We start from the raw sequence: 26,372 nt of genomic DNA, 5'->3' as shown, positions 1-26,372 counted from the left end.
AACTTGGATGTCACTGGTCAAATGCTGATAAAAGGGGAATGGTGGGTTTACATCCTGCACTCCATTAGCCTCACTCTCAAAGCCAGTTATTATATATAGTTTTAAAATCCAGCATTTGCTCTTAAAAATCTTGATGTTTGCATTACCAAGAGAACTTGGTCTCTGTAGAATAATTAGTCAACGGATATTTGTGGCTGATTTATCTGGAAAAGTTTTTAGAAGTGTTTTTCTAATTTTTGATGCATAATTTGGGAAGAGGTGATTATTTGACACTTTCAAAGTTGTATAATTAATTAAAATTAAGCAAATAATGTGTTTTCTTCAGTTGTTCAATATACAGCTACCCTTATGAAGGGTATAATCTATATTGTAATCATTTTATCCAGTATGTAGTATTTTATGAGCAAATGTGGCTAACTTTAGGTTTGAGCACAAAATGTTACTACTCCTGTTCATAAAAACCTCACTCAAATTATAAACAGACCAGAAGCTTTATCAGCTAATGATAAATTCAATTTTCTAGTCTTTTTCTGTTGTTGAAAAATATGGGAATTAATATCCAGTGCAGAACACTAAAATAACTTGTTTTCTTTCACATTTTTTTGTTTAGTTGCATTCACCAAACATTCACATTACCAGGTTAGGTAATGCATTTGTTGAATCTGATTCTTAGGTGATAATACTTCTGTTGTGTTTTTCAATACTTCTCTCTTCACCTTGTTTTTACATCCTAAAGGATGATGCTCGTCAGCTCTTTGTATTGGCTGGAGCAGCAGAAGAAGGATTTATGACTTCAGAGCTTGCAGGAGTTATCAAGAGATTGTGGAAAGACAGTGGGGTTCAAGCCTGTTTCAACAGATCTCGAGAATACCAGCTCAATGACTCTGCTGCCTAGTAAGTACAGTGTGACAGACAAGATTCTCTTTGCCTTCTAACTAGTAGCTAAAGCAGTATGAGGTGTCATCTTTTGACAAGTTCTGCTCCCATGCAGATGGAAGCCACCGGTATCTGGACAAAGGTAGCAAGATAGTCTGCTTGGCTCAAAGTGCTGCAGGAAAGCTTTGGGGTTGGAAAGGAAAAGGTGTAGTGTAATTATGAACTTGTCATGTTTTGACCAGGTGTTTCACTCCCTTAAAGAAGACAAAAATGGATGTCAGGTGCTGTAATAGGTTTTCTATTATGAAAGCATGACAAAAGTACCTTTTTAGTATCTGAATGTGTCCAAAAAATGTGATGACATGATCTGTGTCGGTGTTACCAAGAATATTACTTTTTTTTTGTAATAGAGTTTTTCCCTATTTCAACATTGCTCTGTTTTCATTTTTAATTAATGGTCTCTATTGGAAATACGTTGAGCTGAGAAACAATTAGAATGTATCTTTTATGCCAGGGCACTTCAGTAAGAAAATAAAATATTAAGGAACTGGGAAGGCAATAATGAGATGGTGTGGCAGTAAGTAATGGTAAGTCAGTCAAGGAAAGGAGTGCGCTGAAGGAGATATAAGATGGTAAAGAGTGGCAGTAGCAGTGATCCTGCCTTGTAGTGCAATTTTTTATGATTCTGAAGTATTTTGTAATGCTTGAAGTTGTTTCTCAGTTGTATATGGAGCTCTTCATTTAGAGATTCACATACTCTCCTGTGGTAACCTCCTGTGTTCTATTTGTTGTTTTAGACAACTGTGACTCAAGTTTCATAAGAAAACTGTTCTTCTGGTCATATAAATGTATCTGTAAAATTGTGAACTTCTTGTTACACCTAAAATAGAACACAATGCCTTCCCTATTTACTATGGAAAAAGTACAAATAAGAGATGTATAGTTTTTTGGAAACACTGGGCTTGGCCTACATTACAAGGATTTTGGCAATGAAAGCATACTAATTTTAAAAAATATGTGCAATTAGGAATTCTCAATAGAAAGTTAATTGTTATGTATTAGGCATTTCTTAAACACATTAATTCTGGCCAAAATACTGAGTTATTCTTTTCATATCTGTTATCAAATAGAGTGATTTTGGGCTTTGTTTATGGTTCAAAGTAACCTGCAGTTCAGTAAGTTGCAAAGATGAAGATGTTCTAATTAGTGCCAGTAACACTGATGTTTATGGAACTGTGTTTGCATTTCGGAATTTCTAAAGAAGAATTCTTTCTACTGGAATAAATTTCGTAAGTTTTCTTTCATCTGGGATGAAAGATTGTGTCTCAAAAGCTTATTTTGAAAAAAACTTGGAAATTTGAGTAGAATGCTGTGTCTTGTGTCTCAGAGAAAACTATTTTATAAAATTCAAGCACAGTGTAATAAATGGACTTAGAACTTCTGTAATTCTTTGTAATTATTTTGTTGCTGTTTTATGAATAACTGAAAGCAGTGTTTATTTTTACCTTTAGTTACCTGAATGACTTGGACAGGATAGCACAAACCAGCTACATTCCAACTCAACAGGATGTTCTCAGGACTAGAGTGAAAACTACAGGAATAGTGGAAACTCACTTTACTTTCAAAGATCTTCATTTTAAGTATGTAAATCATGCTGCATGGTTATCTGTCTATCAAATTTCCTGTAAAATTATGGGATACGGAATTCAATGGTGTAATTTAACAAATTTGTCTACCCACAAGTTTGATTATTTCCCCCCTCTTTTTAGGAAAAAAAAGTTCTTGTGCTTGACTCAGTTTTCTGAAGGAAAATGCATGACAAATACTGAAATACGGGTACTTCTGGACAGTCAATACTGTGGAAATCTGTTTTGTTTCCTTATTTTAGGGTTTAAGAATACAAAATTTGTGTTAATCCACAAAAGAATAGCTGATAAATTGTAATGAACCCCTTGCAAACCTTAAGAAAGTAGTCCTTAGCCAAGCCTGAAGGGAGGACTTCAGTATTCTAAGGGGCTCTCCATCTTCTCATTTAATTTGCTGTTTCTTTTTACCTACTGTAGATTGGTCCAGTCTGTACAGATTATTTGGACTGTTACAAGGACCATATGGTTACACTTGTGTAAAATGTGTCTTTGAGCCAGGCCCGCGGAAATTTTTATCTGTAATGTTGTACATTCAAACTCCTGTACCTGTGCCTTAGGCAATAGGCTTAATGAGTTATTGGGAGGGCTTGAGGTACACTCTTACATAACCTTGAAAATAACTTTTAAGATCATCCAAACATATGAAAGGCTTGATTATACTAAGACAAGGATTCACAACTATGACTAGCTACACTGGTTCAATTTCTTTCATTATCTTTTCTTTTCTGTTCTGCTGTGTGTGTTTAGATTCCTTCGGGTTAAGCCTCAATTCAGCCTTCTCTATAAAACAATTAGCATAGCTTTGATTATTTATTCAATCCAAAATGCAAATGGCAAGTCACCTTCATCCTGTTTCTATAGACTTGTCCAAAAGTTGAATCTGATTATTTACTACTTTTGTGTCCAAAGAACACTGTTTTTTGTAGAAGTGTTAATTCTTATGGAAAATGAGGTCTCAGTATAAAGTTATAAAGCATAGCATTAAAACTGACAGAAGTAATTACTAAAATTTAGGGGATTAATTGTTAAGATATGCAAGTACAAAATATATTCTCTGGGTACAGCCATTGCTAATTATTTGAGAACTAAGTAGGAGTAGTAGGTGGCTGGCTCACATTTGTATAGGGTGATATGCTAAAACTTCCCTTCAATGATTTTTCTGAAGGTAAGGAGCACCTCTAAGGAATCCTTTTTTTTGAGCAGGAATAATCTTTCAAGTGTTTTTGATATGGTATTATCTCAATTAAAATTGAGAACATTAAAAGGGCAGTGAGTATTGTCACTTCTCAGAAGTTTACCTGAGTAGAAGACCTTGTTAGAGGTTTCAGTGTTTCTGACCATTTTCCATGAGAAAGCAAAGGGTCTTTCTTTTTCTTCCAATTTGTTTCCTTCTCTACTTACTTTTACTGTGGTTTTTTTTTCAAATTAAAACCTAGCAACTTGGAACACTTGAAGATACCTAAAAATAACAACTGTAATTGAATCCCTTCAAGTGCAATTTACAGTGTTAGTGTAGTGCACTAACATTAAATCAGTAGGGTTTTTTACCTGCTCTGTACTTACAATCTTACTTTAAACGTGGTCAGTTGAAGAATAGATTTAAGTTCTAATTTGGCTTAGTGGAGAGAGGAGCTACACTCACCAGGACTGACAGTCTACAGTCCATATTGTTCATTAGTATCTTTTATTATGGTAGACTTTTTAGTAAAGCTAACTGTATATTTTTATATTATACTGATTACAATTAACTTTGTTAATTAAATATAATATTGAAAATAGTTAATTTTGTTCTTTCATCATCATCCTTCTCATACTTCTCATGGTCTCTAAAATTTACAGGAAGATTTTTAAGGCTTTATTAAAAGTGAGGTGTATGCTGAAAAAAATAGTAATTGATGATACGGGGGGTTTTTTTTGCATTATTTTTAAGATATTTTTCTCAGACTTACACAGCTGATAAGTCCAGATTTTGGTTAATATTCAGAAAGCAAAAAATTTTAAAGTTCATTCACTGCTTTTTACTTCTGTTTTGCAGAATGTTTGATGTTGGAGGCCAAAGATCAGAGCGGAAGAAGTGGATTCATTGTTTTGAGGGTGTAACAGCAATTATTTTTTGTGTGGCACTAAGTGATTATGATTTGGTCTTGGCTGAAGACGAGGAAATGGCAAGTACCATGATGTTGAAGGGAATAGTTGTTGGACAGAAGCTAAGCTTGAAGGGAAAGTTGTAAATGGGTCTTTTGAAGTATTGCTTTTTATAAGATGTATGGGGTTTGTGCAAAACATCTCAGTGAAATGGTGATAGAATTCATTCTTTTGGGTTCCAAAGTATTTCCTCATATTCTCAGAAGGAATAATAAGAGATAAGTATTCTTCTAGCTACACTTTTTTGTGTTTTAAAGGAAACATAAATTAACGAGGCTACATTGTCAGTAATACACATTTTAGTCTCTCTCTTTATGGATGCTAGAAGTACATAGTAAGAATTTTTTTTACTTACCTGTGTCTGCTTTACCACATTTTGTTTTCCTTTCCTTCCTCAGTCTTCAGTTTTTGTTTCTTTCTAACTGTGTTTCTCCAATCTCTTGTCTTAGTTGCAGAAATGTTTCTCTTCCTTTTCCTTTCCAACACCCTCGGCTCCTTTCTCCTCTTTCAAGAGTTTACTCCTTCCGTGTCACTGTGCACAGGGTACATTTTACTATCTTGAGTGGTCTGAAGTGATGCTTACCTCTGTATGTGAATCATTAACAGACTCTGTGCTCTTCCTTGTGTTCTGCAACTTTCTATAAAATATAATTTGGGGAGGAAAGAGAAATAAGAACCTTTCAAGTCAAATATAGTCAAAGAAGGTCATAGCTAGCATCCTGCTACTTAAATGACTGGAACTTGGCCAAAGTACTTACATGTTGGATAATTTTTCTACAGAGTTAAATATTATGGTAAGAGTTAAAATACCTGCTTACTTGATTGTCTAGCTTTGTAGAACTTTTTTCCTTATTTTGGAATATCAGCTAGGTGCAGAATTTATTTTCAATTTCCAGAAGATCTAATCAGTGTTAAGAAAATTTCAGGTAACTCAGCAATTCTTGTAGACTATCTGTATTGCAAAATGTCAAAACACACAAAAAATGTCTGAAATATTAAAAAATAAGACCTGGAAATGAGAAAAAGTAGTTGCTTAAACCCTGCTTGTGGAAGTGATCTCTGTGGTAGTCTTAGCCTTTCTGTATTTCCCTGCGGTAAAATGTGATTTTGTTTGCTAAAACTTAGTTTTGTAACTGGTTCATTTCTAAGTAATCAAAAATATGTATCCTTATTTTACTACTGAAGTCTGATAAAATAGAAAGTGATGGCTTTTTCTTCAATTACAGAATCGGATGCATGAGAGCATGAAGTTGTTTGACAGTATCTGCAACAATAAATGGTTCACAGACACTTCTATTATTCTATTCCTGAACAAGAAAGATCTTTTTGAAGAAAAAATCAAAAGAAGTCCTCTCACTATTTGCTACCCTGAATATGCAGGTATTGGAAGGATGCAGATGTCAAGAGGGTTTTTTTGTTAAAATACCTAATTTTTGAGGCATAGGTCACAAGGATTTGTATAACTCTAGGCATCTAAAATATTTATGTGACCTAAAAATTAAGATAAGGATTGCTTTAATGGATCACAAATAAAACATTGCTTAAGTCTTTTTAACCAGGTGAAATAATGCTGGTCCACTGATAGCATGTTCTGCTGCAACTGGTCAGGTTCATTTAGTACATTCTTATTTCTGATGTTCTTCTACTTTTGTACTGTGATATAAGTGGGAATTCCTGAGATACATGAGAGGTTTATGAACAGGGAGTTTACATAGGTTTTGATATTGTGGTTTATTCAGAAAATATACAGCAAAAGAGCATGAATTCATTTAATAAGTCATAGCATTTTTATATATGATTTGCATTGTAATTACAGACAGAAGATAGCATATTAGAATTAGAAAGCTTGGGAGAAACATATAATCCAAGCATCTTTAACTGACTGTGGGAAAACCCCAAACCTTTTAAAAACATAAAAATTGAAAGCAACTAACTTAAATGAAGGACACAAAATATCCTAAACTAGGAAAGGGATGGGTCATGAATGACTTGTTCCTCTGGTGCTGAAGTAAATGGAAAGACTATTCCTGCACCTGGAACTGAGTTGAGTGTTAAGTTTTTATTATTACAGATGCATCCAAAAGGTCTCCTTTCAAGGTTTTTTTAATGGTATCTTAAAGCAATGGCTCTGGAATTTGTCCTCTTCAGGTTTAAGTTAACTGTTTCCAAAGAATCCCTTCCTTCAAAGAGAGTGTGCATGTCTTGTTCTTCCTCTGTTGGAAGAGACTTACTGAGCAGTTTTCTTCTTCTAGGGTCAAACACTTATGAAGAGGCAGCTGCTTACATTCAGTGTCAGTTTGAAGATCTGAACAAGAGAAAAGACACAAAGGAAATCTACACTCACTTCACATGTGCCACAGACACAAAAAATGTGCAGTTTGTTTTTGATGCTGTAACTGATGTCATTATTAAAAACAACCTTAAAGACTGTGGCCTCTTCTGAAAACAAGACTAAAGGTTGTTAAATGGTAAATTACATGCCTGAAAACAGGACTTAAACATTTGGAATATGCCCACGCTGTGTAAAACCTGCATAGATATACTTAATTCTCTTTTATTTTATTTTTAGGTTTGGAGATCGACTTCGCACAATTCTAATCTGATTCTTTTCAAGGTGAAAGAAGTACAAAATGCAGTGTGCTCAATGATAGATCAGTACTGTACTTGCCTGTTTTAACAGCTTTATTTATGTTTGTCTTGTAAATTTAAGTAATTAGTTAACACTGAGATGTCAGTTGATTGTATGTAAACTTACAATTGTAGTAATGTATTTGTATAAACGTTGAACGGAATATTTTAGTAACTTGATGTCCTCTAAAACATTCCTCTAAATTTTCCATGTTTTATGAAGATACTCGTAGAGGAGACAGACACTCTTTGCCTTTGGATTATTTAAACATCTTGTGAAATTAAATTTTCTTTTCATCTTAAGGGTGCATGCTGCCTTATTCCTTACTTTTGTTGGTAATATTGTATATGGCATTAGCTTTTTTGATATTTAAACAGCCTCACACACCTTCTCAGACTTAAAGAAACACAATAAACTTATTTTATGCCTTAAGTTTTGAAAAAACATCTTTTTATAAATTTAGGATAAATACAAAATTATTTTAAAATTTAAATGAAATCCACAGTTTATTAAATCTAGGCTTGAAGTCTTTGCAGTGGAAATGTGGCAACACTGGGAAATAGATGTTTAAGTGTCAGCTATCACTGAAGCTGATGGAAATGCAAAAAGGAATTGTTAAAACTATTTATATCAGTAAAAAAAAAAAATGATGCTGTGGGCTTTACTCAATGGAGTGAATGGAAAAATTACCTTTGGGGTGTTTTTAATAGACAGCAAAGGCTTGACTTCAGAGTAATGTTTTTTTCTGCTTACTTAAAACATAAATTCATGTTCTCCTTAAACTTTTTGCTATTTTCTGGTAATAAAACTAGTTGGATAACTTAATAAGGGTAGAAATATTTGATTCTCCCACAAGACAAGGGAGCTTCACAGTTTAAAGCAAAATCCTGTTGCCTATAGCGAGAATCTTCAGTGTTTTGGGTAGGGCGTTTTAGTGACTTAGGAGTGCTGATTCTTTAATTTCCTCTTTAATTATAGCCTCACAGTTTCTTATAAGTTAAAAATTATTTTCTTCTGGTTATGCATTCATTATGTGATTTGCTGTCTTAGGTACCTATCATCCATTGCCTTAGGGATAGTGCCAAAACCGAATTTTTAATACAGATTTTAAAAGGAGTAAGCTTCTAGCTGTAAATAAGTTGATGGTTGTCTTAAATGTATGTTGTCATCTAGAAAACACGGACGTACCAAACCTGGAGATACAATTTTCTATAATTGTTAAAATATTTCAGGCAGCTACAGTACACCATAAGTTCTTTGGGAAGTAAATAAGTCTTGGAGCCTGTGGCTATTTTTCTATATTATCTTAGCATTTATGTTCTTAGAAATGTTCAAAATAATGAAGTCATTGTTCTGTTGTTTAATTTTTGATTGTGTATGTGTTTAAGTTAGGCCTCTGCTTGAGTAAAACTTACCTGTCCTTCTCATTCTTTAATGTTTTCTTTGTTAGGTACAGAATTGCTAAATGCATTTTAAATGAAAGATTAGAAAGGAGATAAGTTATTGCTGGAGGTTGTTATATATGTTGATACATTATGAGCTCTTTTAGCAGTTATGGTAAGCAATCTGTATATCCTGGGCTGCTTTTAATTGTGCTTTACAGTTCTGGATATGATTTCAAATCTCACTGAACTACTTTGTGGAATTGTATTTACACCTACGTTCCAGCTGGTTTTTGTACTTAATGTAAAACAAAAATTGGGATTAATCAAATAAAATAAATCTAAATTTTGTGCCTTGCTTGAAAGAAATGCTTTTCATTAAATGTGCTGATGGAAATCTTTTTGCATGCATTCTGTGGAGGTAACTGGGCAGTAAAAATGAGAAGATAGAAAGTCAAGAGTAAATGTAAAACCTTTGTGCTAGAAACATTAATTTTTTTATTAATTAGTTCATACTTTTCTTAACACCTTCAGCTGGAGAATTTTTGGAATTTTATAGCTAACGGTTTATGAAGTATTTGTATATTAACACAGAACAAAGTTGTGAACTAATTTGCCTTACTAGTCCACAGATAATGGGGTTTGGTTTTTTTTCTGACCTGATGCATGGCCAGTGGGGATGTTTCCTTGTAGAAGTGCTGCACAATCTTCCTCCAGAGATAAAGTTGTCAGCCTAGGCCACTTCTCTAGGAAAAGCTACAAGAGGATTTGCATGCAGCTGTGGTGGGAACCACACATTTAGCTTTCACTGCAGCTGTAATAAATCTCTACATCTCTGTTCCATGAGGAGCCTGAATCTCTGTCAGAGCACTGCAGAGAATGGAGGAAATACTGCAGGTACACCACTAAGGGGGACAGTTTTGTCCCTCAGCAGCCTGAGCTCTGCTCTCTTCCAGTTCCCCATTCCTCTGATTTCTTCACACAGACTGTGCAGGCAAACTGCTTTGTCTAGCATGACACAAAGAAGCTCCCTCTATTACCTTAGAAATTCCTTCAGGCTATTGGAAAAGTAGCACATGAAAAAAAACAGACCTTTGTGGAGACTTCTCCAGCCCCGTGGTCTTGTGCACATCAGTGGTTGAACTCTTGGTAAAATGCGACTGTCATTAAACATGTAGTTATTTTTAAGAGGCTTAACACTGTGGAAGGGTAATTTAGAAAATTTGCTATTTGGCTTCATTATGCCACGTATGGAATCTGGAGGTAATTTGATGTTAAATGTAGTAACCTCTCATTAACTAAAACAAGGTCCAGGATTACAGCATGGGAACAATGTAGATTTGCTGGATTGCTGTTTCTGGTTCCGTGTAGGCAATTAGCAGAGTCATGATTTAAAATCTACATAAAACCTTAGGGAGCAAAACAGATCAATCTGCAGCATGCTGAACAGCATGGTGGCTGGTGTGAATTCAGAATTGTGGAAAATTAAAGGATAATTGTCTGTTCAAATCAAGCAAAAAGGGAACCCTACCAAGATGCTGGCTATCCTACTGTGTGAATGTATCTTACAGTTGTTATGCTTAATATTAGTAACTAAGATCCTGTGGGTCAAAGAGTAATGCCAGGGTTGTTGGCTTCAAAGCCTTGACTTTATTTCATTTTAAAAAATTGTAGAAGGTGCAACAAGAGTCCTTAAGCACCTCACCTTGAATAATTCATAGCCTGTGGAAGTGCACTCATGGGCCATGGATGTGGAAGATGAGACTGGTAAAAGAAGAACTTAATCAATCATGGGCTGTAAGGAGTGCTTATAGTTTTTGCAAAAGTGTTTTTTTCAACTCTGTAATATTGAAATTTCAATTGCATAGGTGCAAGAAAGCCATTTTGTGGTTTTGTCTCTGGGGTTCTTGCAAAGAAGCTGGCTTGGCATAGAGGGAACTATGACCAGAGTTTTACTTAGTTATATTTCCAAGTCATGAAAATATGCTGAACTTAAAAATGCATTTACCAAGCTTTTTTTTCCTTGGTGTATTTAGAAGCAGTGCTTTTTGAAGATGGTCATGATGCCAGACCAAGGCACTTCTGGCTGGTTTGCTCTGCTTTTGTTTTCTTTTTTGTGGTAGTGCGACTTTGACTGTTACCTGATACAGCAGAGATCAGGATTATTGAGCAGTTTATTGTAGGAGTAATTTATTTGAACTAAGGCATAGTTAGGCTTATTTTTAAAACTGCAGTCAATAGGTTGAGATCTATATGGGGTGGTGTAATGCTATACCATTTTTGGTCATACTCTTGAGTATTGGGACGAAAAATTGACCCCACAGTGTAGAAATACACTTCTCTAGCAGAACTGTATTTCTCTAGTGCTGTGTCAATTCTGAAAGGAATTTCAGAGCATCTGTTCCAGAAGAAAGATTTATGTGTGCAAGGATGTACTGATAAAAATGTGCTATCTGAAATCTGACTCTTTTTAATTGCAGTGGAACAAAAGGCATTTAAAACCAAATACATTGTCACTGGAAGTCACTGCAGCTTCACAGAACTAGCTGTTCCCTGCTACCTTAGTCTTCCTCCTTTTCTGTCCTCCCACTAAGAGAAGTTTGGGGAGAGGTGGTGTCACTGTGCTTTCCCTCACGGGTTGTGCTATTTGTGTCGACATCTGAGGAATGGGTACCTTGAATCGTGCAGAATATGCTGATCTGTACATTCTTTTGCAGATAAAGAATATGCAGATGTCTGATGTAAGATTACTATTAATATGGTAATGTAAGAATATGCAGATTGATAAGAAAATAAGTGTACTTAAAACTGCATGTGTTTGTATTGAAAAGCATGAAGAAAAGTAGGAAACCAGGAACCTGAGCAGGTGAAGCTTTTTAATTCTGTGGTTTACAGTTTCACAGTGATCCACAGTCTGATCAGAAGTCCTTATAAGCAGCACATCTCAACTACCTCTTACAAGTATCCTCCTGCCTACAAAATCAGAATGTGCTTTGAGACAGTACAGTACAAGTGACTGAGAGGGAAACACATTGCAAATAGAATCATACTTCTAGGTTTTCTCCATTTGTCAAAGTAAAGAAACAGTTTTCTAGACTAAATGAAATGAATAAACCTTTATTTTGTACATAGCTTCATAATAATTTGTCTCAGGAACTTCAGTAACATCTTCCTCTGAAAAAAATATGGGGAAGTATGGTCACAAATTTTTTACTCTTCCTCTGTTCCAGTGTCATGATTCTCTTGAAATGTGATTAAAAAAACCCCAACCCACAAAATCTAGTCTAAAAATGCTGTAAAACTGTCATCCTAAGAATGTTAAATAGTTTTGATTTAAAAATACTAATACTTGTCCTGTAATTCAGGATTTTTTAAATAGATTAAATAGAAGATCATGCTATTCCTGTTTTGATTCCATAAATCACAAACTTATACCTTGTCTAACTTTCAAGTGCTTTTTAAAAATACAGTTCTTTTCCTTTTGTGAGACTACTGTTATCTTTATGTGAATTGCCAAAAATTATATTTCTGTTCTTGTTAATGACAATTAAAGGTGAATTTATTTTAAAAACCCCAGACTGTAGTTATCAACTGCATAATTTAGAATGTAAAACTGAACACAACAACCAGGAAAAAAAACTACATTGTAATTTTGTTGTAAACATTAGAACATACTGAAGATGTGAATTTGGCCTGTTGGTCTGTAAGTCAACAAGGATACTTCATTACATCCAGTTTCTAATGATGCCTTTCTACTATTTTTGGCATTTAATGAAAATCTGATTGTAATCCTTCATAATTCTAGACAGATTATTGAAGAACAATTGAATTTGTTAGGGACTGCATATGGAGATGAGTACATTTGATCAAATTCTGAAGTTGTTGCATGTAGATTCTGCTAGTATCTTTCATAGCTGAGTTGCATTGGTTTGGCTTAAATGTTAGTTTCCCTTGTTTTTCTACCTATTAACTTAATTCTTTGTAAAGTTCTCAGTCTTTGGCCCTCTGACTCGATTTAAGGAATGGAAGAAAGTTATAAATTCTATCATCTACTGAGACAAACATTTTCAAAATGTTTGTAGGTAGTTGGGCATATATGAGATTAGTGTTCTGGGAAAGCATTAAAGAAACTATTCAGCGATGATCTTCACAGCTCTGTCCAACATTTGAAGAAAGCAGCTTTGAGAGAGTGTTGTGGCATAAAGTTGTCTTTTTGGTGTGCTCTTGCCTGCTTTTGTTCTCTGGAGCTCTAACTGTGAGGCAATAACAGTGAGGGATGTGCAGTTGCTCAGCTACTTATCCTTTTCCTGGGTGAGGCTGTTGATGTGTTAAAGGCCCAAGCAGCCTGATCTTCCGTATAATGAGGGAAAGAGTTCTAAGATAGTCAGCAAAATGAAATGGCTGGGAGACACCCTGAACCTCCTGGAGAGGAGAGAGGGAGCACTCTTGAGCAGAGTGAAGAGAGGGGGAGGAGGAGGGACACAGCTGCACTTCTGGTGTCTATTAAGCTTGTATTTGAACACTATCAGGGCTTAATACAATTTTCCAAGTAGAGATGATGTATTTGGGTGCTGCTAGGAGACAGTTGTTGGTATGTTGTACACTTAATCTTGGAGCATGTTGTTCTATGCAGATTCTCAGTCCTTCAAGATCTTTCTTCCTTTAAGTTAAAAGCAGTGCCAGAAAGAAATGCTAGTAGAGCTGCAGAGGAATAGTTTGCTAGTCTTGAAAGAGTTTTGTCTTCACCACCAGAAGTATTAGTGTTGCAGCATTTCAAAGATGATCTGAAAGATAAATGAGGTTAAATGAGTTTTATAGTGTTTTAAATATTAAAGTGCAGCGACAGGAACAAGCTATTTTATATCACTTCATTTTCCCCCCAGTAAATCTGTGAAATGAAGATGAATAGAGATGAACTCCAAGAGATCCCGAGACCAGTCTGGAATTACGATGCTTCCTTAAGCTGTAAGAGAAGAGAATATGAAGAATTTGTGTCTCCTGTGGAATCTCAATAAAGAACTGATAGCACTTGCTGTTAACACTGGTGTTTTTAATCCAGTACATGGACAGTTGACATCCTTGGCAAAGAGGAAAGAAATACTGGAATAGTATCAATGATGTAGGACCCTAAATTACAGTACAAGATCGTTTGAGGCCAACCTGTGATGGCTGCTGCAGATGGATTATTTACACAAACTCTCAGAGAAAGCTGTGGAAGGAGTTACCTGTTTCATCACCTTAAAAGGACTGCAGAAAGAAATGAGCAGTTCTGCTAGAAATGCATAATTTGCTTCACTTTATTGTTCATCATTTCAAGTGAATTAAAAAAGTTTTTCAAGTGATTGCCAGTCAGCTGGCATGGGGTAATATGTTTTCTGGTCCTTTGGCAAATGCAGGATAGTTCACATTATTTAAAGCAACAAAATTTGTACTTCTGAGAAGTAAGGAAGGCATGATCTCTAAGGAAATGATTTGCAAAATTAAAATTGCATATTAGGTAACTAAGACTTGCATTCTTCTATAACACTTATATCATCATACTATGCCAGCATTTCAGCTCTGTTTTTGAAATCTATGCCAGGTAGCATTTCTCATTGCCATGATTTCTACAGAAGTGAGGGGATAATGACACTAATAGTATTTTCTAAGGTCCAAGTTGCAAGGATGTTCAGCTGGAATTTGGGATGCCAAGTCTCAGACTCAGTCTGGTTTTTGAATTACATTTGGCCTGCTGAAATCTGAGAAAATCTTCCTAACATTCTGGGCAAATAAATATTCTGAAATTGTTATTTTTACTTTGTCACATTGATCTGATTTCATTTATATGGTACTGGCCTCCTGCAAGGACTAGAATCTGTGTTACAGTTACTTATTATTTTTATTATTCATTCCTTCGCAACAAATGTCTGTATCTTCTACTAAGTAAAGTAGGTTCAATAGAAGGTCTCAGAGTGAGACCCTTACTCAGCTCCTTGCTCTGAACTGAAGCTGAACTCTGTTGCCATCCTGAGGGAGGACCTGAGCCGGTGGTGCTCTGTTTTATGAGAACATTGCCTTCCCTTCTCTTCACCTTTGGATGATAAAATCATCCTTTCACACTTTTTTTTTCCACCAGAGGTAACATCTTATTTATAATAGTTCACAATGTCTAATTCAATTTGAAATTAATCATTTTTTGAGCTGCCAGCTCACTTAAGACTGACTTGATCATCCTTTAGCTGTTTCTCTTTTGAGCTGGATTTGGCCTGAGGGGACTTTCTGTACAATGTGTTTTTAGTCCATTCATTCATGCAGTTTTTTGTTGCATCAGTTTCCATTTCTCCATGTGTATCTTGAATTATGAAGATATATAAATATCTTACATATTTATATGTAAGATATTTATATATGAATGAAAGGGGTTTAAAAGTGGAAAGCTTTTTTTTCTTTTTTAATTTCCCTTTTGGTAGGACTGATGGGGATGGAATACAAAATGAGTGTTTTACTAAAAAATACCAGTTTGAATCATCTCAACAAGCTTCAAAATTTTCCATTCCTAAAGATTAGACATTACTTGAGAGGCTTGTTGATTACTTAACAATTTAATACACTTTTTTACAAAAAAAAAAAAATCTGATTGAAAAGAAAACTGATAAAATTCTAAAACCCCTTTTTGCTTCTGTTCTATTTCTGGTCAGACAGATTAGCTAATTGATGGCTTCATTAACTCATGATGCCATTAGACCAGGGGGAGACAGACAAAAATCAGAATACTGTGTTCATTCTGAAAGAGTTCAGGTAGCACACTGAGGAAAGGCTGAATGATGAAACATGACTGCAGGAGTTTAACTGCATAATGGAACACTTTTAAATTTCCGAATAAAGGCATGCAGCTTCCTTGAAAGGTGTTTGTCCCTTGCCTGAATTGACTCTAACTAAAGGCTGCTGTGAAGGCATTTCTTTGCCTCATTGCCAACCACTGTTCTGGTTTAGAGCCATTAATCTTTGCTGTGTTCAAAAAGACTCAGAGGAAGTCAATTTTCCAATGGCTCAGGAGGTATAAGCTGGACTTCTAAGGCAGACCTTTCTTATGAGATTTGCTCTGGAAGGCAAATTTGTGGAGTTAATGTGTCTACACAGGTTTCTGTACTTTAAACAGAGCAAAGTGATGCTTTTAGCATTTCATTATACCAAAATAAAAGTACTTTGTTAGCCATTCTGTCAGCACACCTCTTCACTTGTATTCTTTGTTAGGTGCCCAGTGATGCTGAATTCTTTGAAAGAGAAATGCCATGAGAAGTATGGTGAAAAAGTACAATCATTTATTCTCCTATATTGATTAATCTTTAATATCTGATTTGTTTTTTTGCTGCTGTCAAACAGCCTGGAGGTCATGCCACAGAGAATGTTAATCATGAAACAGCATCATCAGAATGTATTTTGTCACAAGGATGAGTTTGCTTCTGATGTCAAAGACTGTAGATAATGGAGGAGCCAGAGCTAAGTGGCAGAACTCGGTAGTTCCGTGGGATATTTGAATAGCTTTGTCCAATGGGACTTTGCTTTAGATCTGAGCTGCCTGCTGCTCCCTGGGGGCTCTTCAGCTCGAGAGACAGGTAGGTAGTTTTGTGGCCTTGGTAGTTTGTAATGCTGTAAAAAAATTTCATACTGTCTTTGTTGGGAAGTTTTCCCTCATCACTATCTCTCTTCTAGAGCTACGATCTTATGCAATATGTGGAAAATGCCTCAAATATCTATACTAAGCTTTCTCATTGTCTTGCTATGGGTTTAAATATTTAATGGGTCTAATTTAGAGGTCTTTTTTCCTTCTGTGGTTTCCTTTTTAAATTTTTTTTTCTGTTGTTGCACTCTTTTCTATGATCTATAGTACTGCAGCTGTCCTAAAGATACTGTTAAAAAAAACTCCACAAGTATTTATAGTCTTGCTGATACATCGATTATTATGGACCACAGTAATTGTTTCCTCTGCAGTTTAGAAATGTCATGCATGTTTTCTTTTTCTGTTTTAATACTGTACTTGAAGCCTTGAGTGCTTTTTAAAATTATTTTTTAGTTCAGGCTGCCTGAAGTGTCTCTGTAGTTTAACTTGGGCCATTAGCTCACAAAACACACTTTGATAAAAGCTGAGTAGTGCCATGAAGCTGTGACCAGTATACCTTTCTATTTACAGGGCTTTTTTCCCCCCTCTCTTGTTATTTTTCTACAGCTACAGTAAATGCACTTGCCAAGTGATGAATTGATTTAGGGGGATTTTTATTAGAAGAGGGAGGTAACAGGAAATGCAGTGAGCAGATCTTGGGGAAGAGGAAGCAGCTGGGGATACTGGTGGCTGTGGGATGTGTTATAGCTGAAAAATAAGATTTTAACATCTGTCTTGTGAATGCTATATTTAGTGTTTTGGAGGGGAGGCAGAGGGAAAGAGGCTGTCAGATCTGCACGCTGTGGAAAGATAAAGAATAAGCCCTTTTAAAGCAGTGTAGAATCCTTATGTGCTTCCTCTTCTGTAACAGCTTCCTATGATGATTACATGGTCATATATGCAGCCTCTGGCTGTCCTGCAGGCTACTCCTGAGCTACATGTCTTATGTATGATCGAGGAAGGTTTTTTTTAGCACTTGCTGTATTTTGTTCTTAAATGCTTTATACCCCACTATAAACTGTAATCATGTGGCTTTATTTGGGTCAGCACTTTGAAAAGTGTTGTTTTCAGTCACTCTTACCCTGCTGTTGGAACAAAAACTCCTGCCTGGCTGCTGTTTTAATGGTGGGAGACACAGCTGGTCAGCCTGACCCAAGGCAGTGGAGTGCCAAGTGTGAAACCATGCTTAATCAGGGATGAAGCAGTGATGGTCCAAGACGAGTTAGAGGACTGCCAAAACCAGACTTTCTAGATCTTTCCCATTTAAAGTGAACAAACTCATTCTGAATTGGAAGTTGCCTGACTTCCTACACGAATACCTGCTCTGACCACAAATGCAGACCTCTTTTTCTTTGTCCCCATAAATGATCATTTGAGGTGAATTATCTGGAATAACATTTAATGAGAGTAAGACATGGGTAGTATTCAGTTCCCCACAGTTATCTGGGACATGTAAGAAGTCATTCCACAAAGTGAATCACAGCCAAAGAAGTCTGCAGCATGTGCAGGGGACATCATGATTTACCAGTCAGACAGGGTTTCACTGCAGTAAAAAGCCTGAGATGTTAGTCTGGTCTGGATACAAGACCAGGGATACAAAGGATACAAATCCTCTTTAGGAAAAAAGCTCACAAGCATCAGAACACATCACATTTCATCACTCAAAACCAGCATCAGAGGTTGGGAATTTCTCTCGAGACACAAGAAAAAGGTACTGTAACTGTACTAGAATACAATGCTAAAACATGCCTGACACTGCTGCCCATTGCTTTGCTGCAACACAGACGGGAGTTTTGTGTTCAGCATTATCTGTCCCACACAGCTGAATTCTGCTTCCACTAAGGGTAGAGGATGACCAGCTAATCTAGTGCTGACTTACTCGTGATGACCACAAAACCCCATGCTGGCCAGTAGGTCAAGTGAGCAACCACCTTTTAACATGGCAGGACAAATAATGGATATTGTCTGATGTGTAATGGTTTAGTAGCAGAACTTTTTAGCATGGTATTTAGTATCCAGTGAGCATTTAGAGGTCTCTGTTTAGTCTCATGCAATAAAATCCAAATGCTGTGATAAACATAACATTATGTAATACTAGCAACAGGATGGTTCTATATATTTTAAAATCCCCCTTTTATTCTGAGTTCAGTTTTTTGTTTATTATGTATGATTATATAAAGAATACCATGTGCAGTATAGGTGAGAAGGGTTCTTCTACCTGTAAAACAGTCTCCCTTTTCATGCTGTCATGTGCTATCATGTGTTATTTTCTGTAAGAACAAACTGGAACTTCTTTTCCACTGATAGAAACTGCATGAAGTATTACTCTGTTAGTGAAAACAAGCCAAAACTGACTTCTGTAGAATCTCTGAAAGACCATTTCCTGGTATACCTTACTCATTATAATAAATTTCTTACTTGAGGTTGCACGTGAAATCTGTGGCAGAGCAAGTGAATATGAGATAGTCATATTCAGCCTTTCTCTTTAGATAGCTTTAAAACTGCACTATTATCCCTCAGCCATCTCTGAGATCTGGATCTCTGAGCTGCAGTGATGTAGTAAAAATCACTTATTTAGTATTTAATTATCCTCATATCCTGGAAAGGTACTGAGCCTTTCTTTAAAGGCATGTTAGAAAAGCAGTCTAAACTTTCCAAAGAGACAGAGTAAAATACTACTTTAGAAACTAGATCTGTAACCTTTTTCTCAGAAAATGTGTGCTTATGTCCTTTTAGAAAACATGTTTATCTGAACCTTATCTTAAATTAGTCAGTTTTTCTCCCTGATAAAAAATAGCTGACTTCAGAGTGGTATTAACTTCTCCATAGAAAATAGATTTCATAACTTCTCTTCAAATATAGTGTTCTCAAATCCAGATGCAAGGTAGTAAATGTTATGTACTAATGCTTTACAATATGATCTGTCAGCAATCCGGTTAAAGCAAAATTGAATATCTTTTCAAGGATTCATAAAAGCTGGCACTAAAACCATCTGGTAGCTGAAACTGAAATTGCCAGACCTGTTCCAGCGTGACATGCTTTTTATATCCATTAGAGGAAAACAGAGCACTTGTAACATGCCTCGCAAATAGAAAGAATCTATGGAGAGTTGTGTCTCTGCTAATTTCTGTAGGGAAGGCATCAGGGAGGGCATTTAAGTCCTCCTTCCAAGTATTGCAGACTGCCTTGTCTGTGTTGTTCCTTGTGCTCTGCAGTGGCTTGCCTGGGCTGTGCTGTGGTTCAGCTGCAGCACCAGCTCTGGCTCTTTCTGGAGTGTGTCTCTCATCCCCCTGTGCTCGTGGGTCACTTGTCCCACACTCACCTTGGCTATACCTGATAGCAAGCAGCACAAGAAGCAGATTTGTTCAAGTGAAATGCCTGTTGCTAAGGGTGCAATGCCCAAGTCTCTGTTTCACAGGATGTTACCTTGAACCAGCTGCTCTTTTGGACCGAGTGCCCCTCAGGAGCTCTAGGTGCAAAAAAAGTTAATGTTTGTAAGAGGTGTAGGAGCAGAAAACGCTCCCATCAAAACACTCAAACAAACTTTTTCTTAAGGCGTTTTTTAAAATAAGGATCCAGCCAGCCTGTGGGGGGAGGAGACTGGGATGAGGTTGTCAGCTGTCTTAAAGGCACCCTACTTGACGTGCATGGATGCCTGCTACACCTGTAGAGCCAGAAAAGTGTCCTCCCATGCCGTCTTCTGAGGTAGGGGATCCAGATTAGAAAACACAACCAAAGAACTGCACTTTTCTCTGTGTCCATAACCTTCCTTCAAATGCAGCCCATCAGACAGTCTGTTTTTCTATTGTTCTCTCTTCTCTTTTATTTTTGCAACATTTTGACAATCAGCCTGCTGTTGATGACCCACACTGAATTGTATGTGCAAGCCTGGGGATAGGTGACAGTAAAGTCTCAGATATTTTTGTGGTGAGGAACTGATTTATTCTGAAGACATGCAGTGTTGCCAGTATCTATGCTTAGCTTTCTGGGATCTCAAAAGTTTTAGTAAGAATATTCAGTTTGATGACAATACAATTAAAAAAACCTTCTTGGAGAGGGTCTTTACTTTTATTTTACTTTTAAGGGGATTTACTGACTACTGCTAAATGTCCTTTAGTGTAGAGAGGGAGAGGATGGCAGTGCCCTGTGTGTAGTCTGAATCAAGTTGTTTTCATAACAGCCTAGAGACAAGAACCTGGAATTAATTTTTCTGTAGGAAAAGCAATTGGTTTGGGAGTGTTGGGCTGGGTCTGTTGTGGGAAGGGCTTGATACTACTGGTCCATTCCTGTTTTTTCCCTTGTTGTCTGCTCAGGAGGGATTGGATTAATGCCTTTGCACTGGTATAAGGATTTGCTGTCATTAATCACAGTAGCCACATCATCCTTTGAGGAAACATGCCCTTCTGCTGGGAGTTGCTCTTCTCAGCCACATCTGGAACTATGGCATCTGCTTCTCTTCCTGGTGGCAGCAAAATACCTGGCATGGGCACTGCAGGAAAATCTACTGATATTCCTTCTGGGAAGGTCATTATTTGGGATCCATAACATGGTGGGGCTGTCTTGGTAGAGGATAAGCAGCCTTAGAAACTTGGGAAGTCTTGTGGGAAGAAGGTGGAGTGTGGAGGCCAGAGAAGAGGCCAGTGGTGCAGTAATCAGGTGTTCCATACTGGGTGACTCATGTTTTGTGATGTCCCTTTCCCACAGCTGCTTGCTTTCATCCCATACCATGAGTGCAGCTGCTGTTGGCACATCCTCCTGCCCACACAAACACAACCCAAGCCATGCAGGGCTGCTCCTGGTTTTTTCCTTACCATAATGGGGCTGGAGTGTTTAAGTCCTTCAATGGCCCCAGAGATAGTGAATCTATGCAGTTATAGCATATGGAATACTTAAAATTTCCCAAAGCAGAGGAAGACTACCACAGAGATGTGAATTCAGAGATGCCAAATGGCAAATCTGAGAATCTGCAACTTCTGTCTTTGTCTCAATTCAAGAAATACTGGTTCTGAACTGATGGGACAAGAAAACTCCAGTGAAATAGTATGGAATTCCTTTCAGGAATCTTATGGCAGATACCTTGACAGAACAGATGCTGTTGGTGTGGGAAGAAAAGGAAAAGGGTAGATTTGTTGCTGGAGGTTTGTGAAGTCAAATCTTCTGAAGCTGATCTACATCTTACCACAGGATTTGGTTGCATAGTCTGAATTTTGTAATGTTTGCATAACTGTAGATATGAATCATCCCATTTGAAAAAATAAGTTGTGACCTCAATTTGTTATTTTGTTATTTTATTTATTTTTTCCTTTTTAATTAAAAAGTTAATAAAGAACATAAGATGATTATACTTTTCTTTCCAGTCTTTGGTATTTGATTGTGTTATATAAATCCACCATCGTATCCTATTTAACTTTGTTCTTCAGTAACAAAAAAATCCAGAGCAATGAGATTTAGCAATTGTTCTGTTTGCTTCTATATCTGCACACTGGTCGAAACATTCAAGGATGTTGCTAAAAATAAGCATCCTCTTCCTGCAAGGCAGTGATCTTGGACTGTAAAGTGCATCTTTCAGGGAGGTACACAAAGTAACAGGAAATCAGCTCAGTCTTATTTCAGTTTACTGGTGCTTGGCAATGATGTCACCCTTCTAGAACAAGGGTTAGGCCTTAAAGCAGGAGTAGTGATTTTGTTCCACAATCCTGTGTTTCAGAGAAATGACCTCTGGTTAGCGATGAGGCTGAGCCAACATGCAGTGAAAACTGGAAGGCAGGGTCATTTGAGCTTTTTTCAGGGACATCTGTTGTAATTTGGAAAAAAAAATATGTATACCTAACCATATAGCCTTTCCTTAAGTGATAAAGCTGGTGATAAACCCAGGTATTAATGTTGTGTTCCTTATGTCAACAGAGTTAATTTTTTTTTCATGTCCTATTCCCTTCATTTTTTCAGTTAATGAAATCACTTGATAATGTAAACAACAAATTTTGGGCATTCAAAATTATTTGTTGCTAAAAATCGGCAATACCAAGCAAACTAGAAAAAGAAGAAAAAGAAGAAAATCTACTCTAGTGTCCCAATAAAAGATGTTCAGTGTCTCTCTAATTAATCTCCTATTTTCTAGAAAATAGTGATAATTTAAATTTTAACAGATGAAAAATTATCTTTTGAAGTGCCTTGATTCAAGCTAAAGGTATTTATTTCAAATGAAATTTGTAAACCACTAGCCTGTTTAAGGAGATTACTTTCACAGCAATGATATTTTTGTGTTAGCAGGAAGATTATAAATTATATTCCAAATTCCAGTTTGTTTTCTTATTTTTGCTGGTTTGTTGGGGTTTTGGGGTTGTTCCCCCCTCCCCTGAGCAGGTTTGTCAGGTCTGCTTAAGTGTGTAATAGCTGCACATGAGATTCCCAACAGAAGCCTTACTTCAGAAAATATTAAATTCCAACCCAAATGAATTCCATTTGTTTTCTTACTTCCTTTTTTCCAAGCAATAGACATTTTTGACACTGTTTGAAGTGTTTGATGTTCATGTGTACTTGGCTCTAAGAGAAAGGATTGTCCTCATTGTATTGATAATTTTCAGCTACCTTTTCGCAGTGTCCATTTTATTTTTGTGAATTTTATTTATTTATTATTGTGAAGTGTTTTATCTTAATGCAAACATTTCATCAAGATTCATATGAATCTTATTAATCCTTAAATTCTTTATAAATAAATGTTACAATACTTACGTAACAGAAATTATTGGCAGTGCAGTGTTAGTTTACTCATGGTGCAGAATTTATTAATATAAATATATTAATATTCATTCAAAGTAATTTCTTAAAATAAATATATAGCTATTCCTCCCTATGAGTGAAAAACTGAAAGAGAAGAGAGTGAAAAGGGTCACTGGGAAAATGCATCAGCCTATTGTAAAAATCAGAAAGATTGTCCTGTTTTCAGAATTCAGTGTCAATGTATCCCATATCATCCATGTAGGTGATATATGTACCTACCACACAGGGGGGATCCAGAATCCACAGGCAAAAAAAGAAGTTCAGAAATTAAAGGTTATCACTGTCCTACACACAAGACAAAAATCCTGTAGATTATGGCAAGTTTTCTGAGCAAAGAGCCAAAACCTATCTGTGTATGAATCCCTCTTCAGGAGGCCTTATATCTACATTTCATATTTTGTATAATTGTTCTGATCAAATGAGATATGTCTGTCCTGTCACGTTGAATATGGATGGGTGAAGCTCTGACTTGGTTCTGTCTAACATGAGGACTCAGAGTTTCTGCATGTCTGATGCCAACTCTGTTCATCTTCTTTAACAAGCTACATTGGCTCTGAGTGTCAAAAGCAAAAGATCTGCTCTTTTAGAAACTGTGAGAACAAAAGGGAAGTTCCCAGGGTTTCAGCATCCAAATGTTAGAGTGCAATAATGAGTATTCAGTGAAGGCCCCTTTCTGCTGATAGATCTGCACAAGCTGTTAACTCAGGGTGCTTTCAGGGTGATTGAGACTGATTCAGTATTGGGGATTTGAGATCCAATAAGCCCAAAGTGAAGATTGCACCTGGTCTGTTGGAAACTCTCCTCAATCTTTGCAGTCTAATACTTTCAACTACACTCAAAGGTGATGGAAATCATGTGCACTGCACTGCCAGGTATCATTACTACTTCAGGGTAGGTTTGCTTGTAATTCTGTCCTCTAAACATAATATTGCTGCTTTCAGGTGAGTCCTGGAGGGAATACTGCATGACTAAATCATGTCATTAAATAGGCAGCACAGCTGAAGTCTAGCAGGAAGGGTTCCCAAAAATGCATTTCTGTTCCTTGAACACTGAAAGCTGGTGATCTGCTGACTGTGTCTTTCCTAAAGAAAACACTATCTTGAAACTGGTATGAAGACACTTATCTGTTAGGAGAGAGGAAAAACTGTATTTTGTTTTTTTCTTTTTTTCACCTCTAGGGTAATTAAAAACCTCCCAAACTTTTTAAAATATTGTGAGACTTTCAGTGAAGGGACAGTTCTAGTTAAACAACCTCTACATTGCATTGCTAATGATGACTGAAATCTGCAAGATGTTACATTTTTTAAAAGGTGAGTATATTAAATCATAAAGAGAGTTTTGAGAACTTTTCATCATCTACTTCCTGTGAAAGTGTAGATGATCCAGCAGAGAGAGGAAGGTAAGGAATCAGCTCTTGGTTTGGCTGAGCCAGTACCCAGACATTTCCATTAACAGCTCAGGGAAAGTGCTGCAAACAATAGAGAAAACAGCTGAATAACACATTTATCTTGTGTGTACTCCCCCAGTTTGCTGCATACAGACCTGACAGTGTCTTTGGGCTGTAATGTGTAACAGTAAAGGAGATGAGGAGAAAATGATGAAGTGGCCTTTCAAGATGTCTTTGACTTGTATCTGGAGTTGAAAGTACAACAAATAATGTTCAAATCATCAACTTTATTCACAATGAACAAGTTCAATGGCTTTCAATGTAAAAATCCAGGCATATAAGGACATCTTTGTTCTTCTATAAATGACTTTAAGGCCTGATGTTAAGTCTAATAATGTTATTCAGAACACTTGAATTGACTTTTGTGTGCTTTGGATGTAACAGTTTATAAACAGAGTAATTCAGATGAGATGAATCTCCTTGCTCTTAGGAAAATACATACAGAAGTCTCTTATGAACTTTTCACGTATGTGACCAGGGACTTAAATATTCCTCATGATTTGATTTCCCTCAGGAAGTAGAGAGAAATAGACACTGAACAGACAAAGCCATTACTGGAATCATTCCCCTGGTGTTTAAGCTCAATCATCAACAAATTTGGAAATGTGATAAAAGTGACCTTTAAAAAACATGAACTACAATCATACTATATATTTTTTAAGACATATCTCGATGTTGTAGCAAAGATGGAAATTACATCAGAAGCAATGACACACATCTGCAGTTTAAAGCTTAGAATTTTAGGATGGCAAATTATCTATTACCAGTAGAAACAGATTTTTATGTCCATGCTGGCTGATACATTCTTGCTGTTTTTTCTCATTTTTTTCCATACAAAGCAAGTGTAATCAGTGTTTTTCTGTAGAGTTTATGGCTGCTTTTCTTCTTTGGGGTAGAATAAAGCAAGTACAGTATGTTAATGAATCTGGACCTATACTTTAACGAAGTAAAAGTAAGTACTCCAAGCAAATAAGTAACATGCCTGGTAATCAAAAATAAGAGGCATAAAGCAGCTTTTAAAACTAATCTTTTTCTTTTTGCAGCTAAACCCTTGTTTTTTCAGACCTAGGTTTACAGCTGTCTGTGAGCGAGAGGGAGAAGAAAAGATCAAATGCTCTTTGGAATATTCTAGACTAGACATTCCCTAAAACTGATATACTTAAACAATTTTGGTATTTGGATTCCTTGTTTCTCCTCTCTCTAATTAAGATCCTATTCCGCAGCAGGAACAAACATCTTGCTGAAGCAAAACAGCACAACTGCACTGGTGAAGGAATAGAACATCTTTTTTCTTTCTTCCTTTTTTTCTGATCTGCTTTAATTCTTCCCAGCAGCCTTCCTTTCTGCTTTGACTACTCCACACACCTCAAGAACAAAATTATTTTAAAAATTCTTCAGACCAACAAAGTTTGAGTTTTTTTTGACCTAACTTTGCTGCTCACTAGTAAATGCCACTGAAGATGAGTGGGAGAGTTGCAAGCTCCAAAGGTTGTCCTGTAGGTCTAACCATACTGCTCCTGTAGATCCAAACTCCTGACTCCTCTTGAGACAACACAGGCTCTTGTGATAAGCCAAGCCTTCCCCATAATGTGGGTGATGTTACAGAAGAAATATTTTTTGCCCTCGTCCTCTGCCTTGTAGAATAGGAGGTGGGATTCAACCCTTTCTGGCTTTCTAGTAATTTTATTATGTAGAGTCTCCAAGAAACAGTGCTTCTGCACACAGACAACAGGCAAAGGCTGCCTTTGGCCCTACCCCGTGCCTGTACCCGGACATGTCAGAGCTTTGGAAAGCTGAGGGAGGATATGGAGCATGGTAGGGTGCTCTG

The 26,372-nt window shown here is 36.5% G+C and overlaps 1 protein-coding gene across 2 annotated transcripts in view; it reads left to right on the top strand.

Moving 5' to 3' along the window:
* The window catches only part of LOC131591814 (guanine nucleotide-binding protein G(i) subunit alpha-1), a 32,259-nt gene extending 23,223 nt beyond the window's left edge, over window positions 1-9,036 (top strand). The window contains exons 4-9 of one of the 2 annotated variants that reach the window (XM_058862884.1): window positions 737-894; window positions 2,388-2,516; window positions 4,558-4,687; window positions 5,894-6,047; window positions 6,920-7,124; window positions 7,237-9,036. In XM_058862884.1, coding sequence (XP_058718867.1) covers window positions 737-894; window positions 2,388-2,516; window positions 4,558-4,687; window positions 5,894-6,047; window positions 6,920-7,110 — 762 coding nt within the window. In that variant the 3' untranslated portion in view covers window positions 7,111-7,124; window positions 7,237-9,036. Of the gene's footprint in view, window positions 1-736; window positions 895-2,387; window positions 2,517-4,557; window positions 4,688-5,893; window positions 6,048-6,919; window positions 7,136-7,236 lie in introns of both variants that reach the window. The other variant, XM_058862883.1, reaches the window with a different exon arrangement.
* The last annotated feature ends 17,336 nt before the right edge of the window (window positions 9,037-26,372 follow it).

The sequence above is a fragment of the Poecile atricapillus genome, chromosome W (genome assembly GCF_030490865.1).
Source record: "Poecile atricapillus isolate bPoeAtr1 chromosome W, bPoeAtr1.hap1, whole genome shotgun sequence".
NCBI classification, from domain to species: domain Eukaryota; kingdom Metazoa; phylum Chordata; class Aves; order Passeriformes; family Paridae; genus Poecile; species Poecile atricapillus.
Note: the sequence above shows the minus strand (reverse complement) of the source record. Positions and strands in the feature narration are given on the sequence as shown.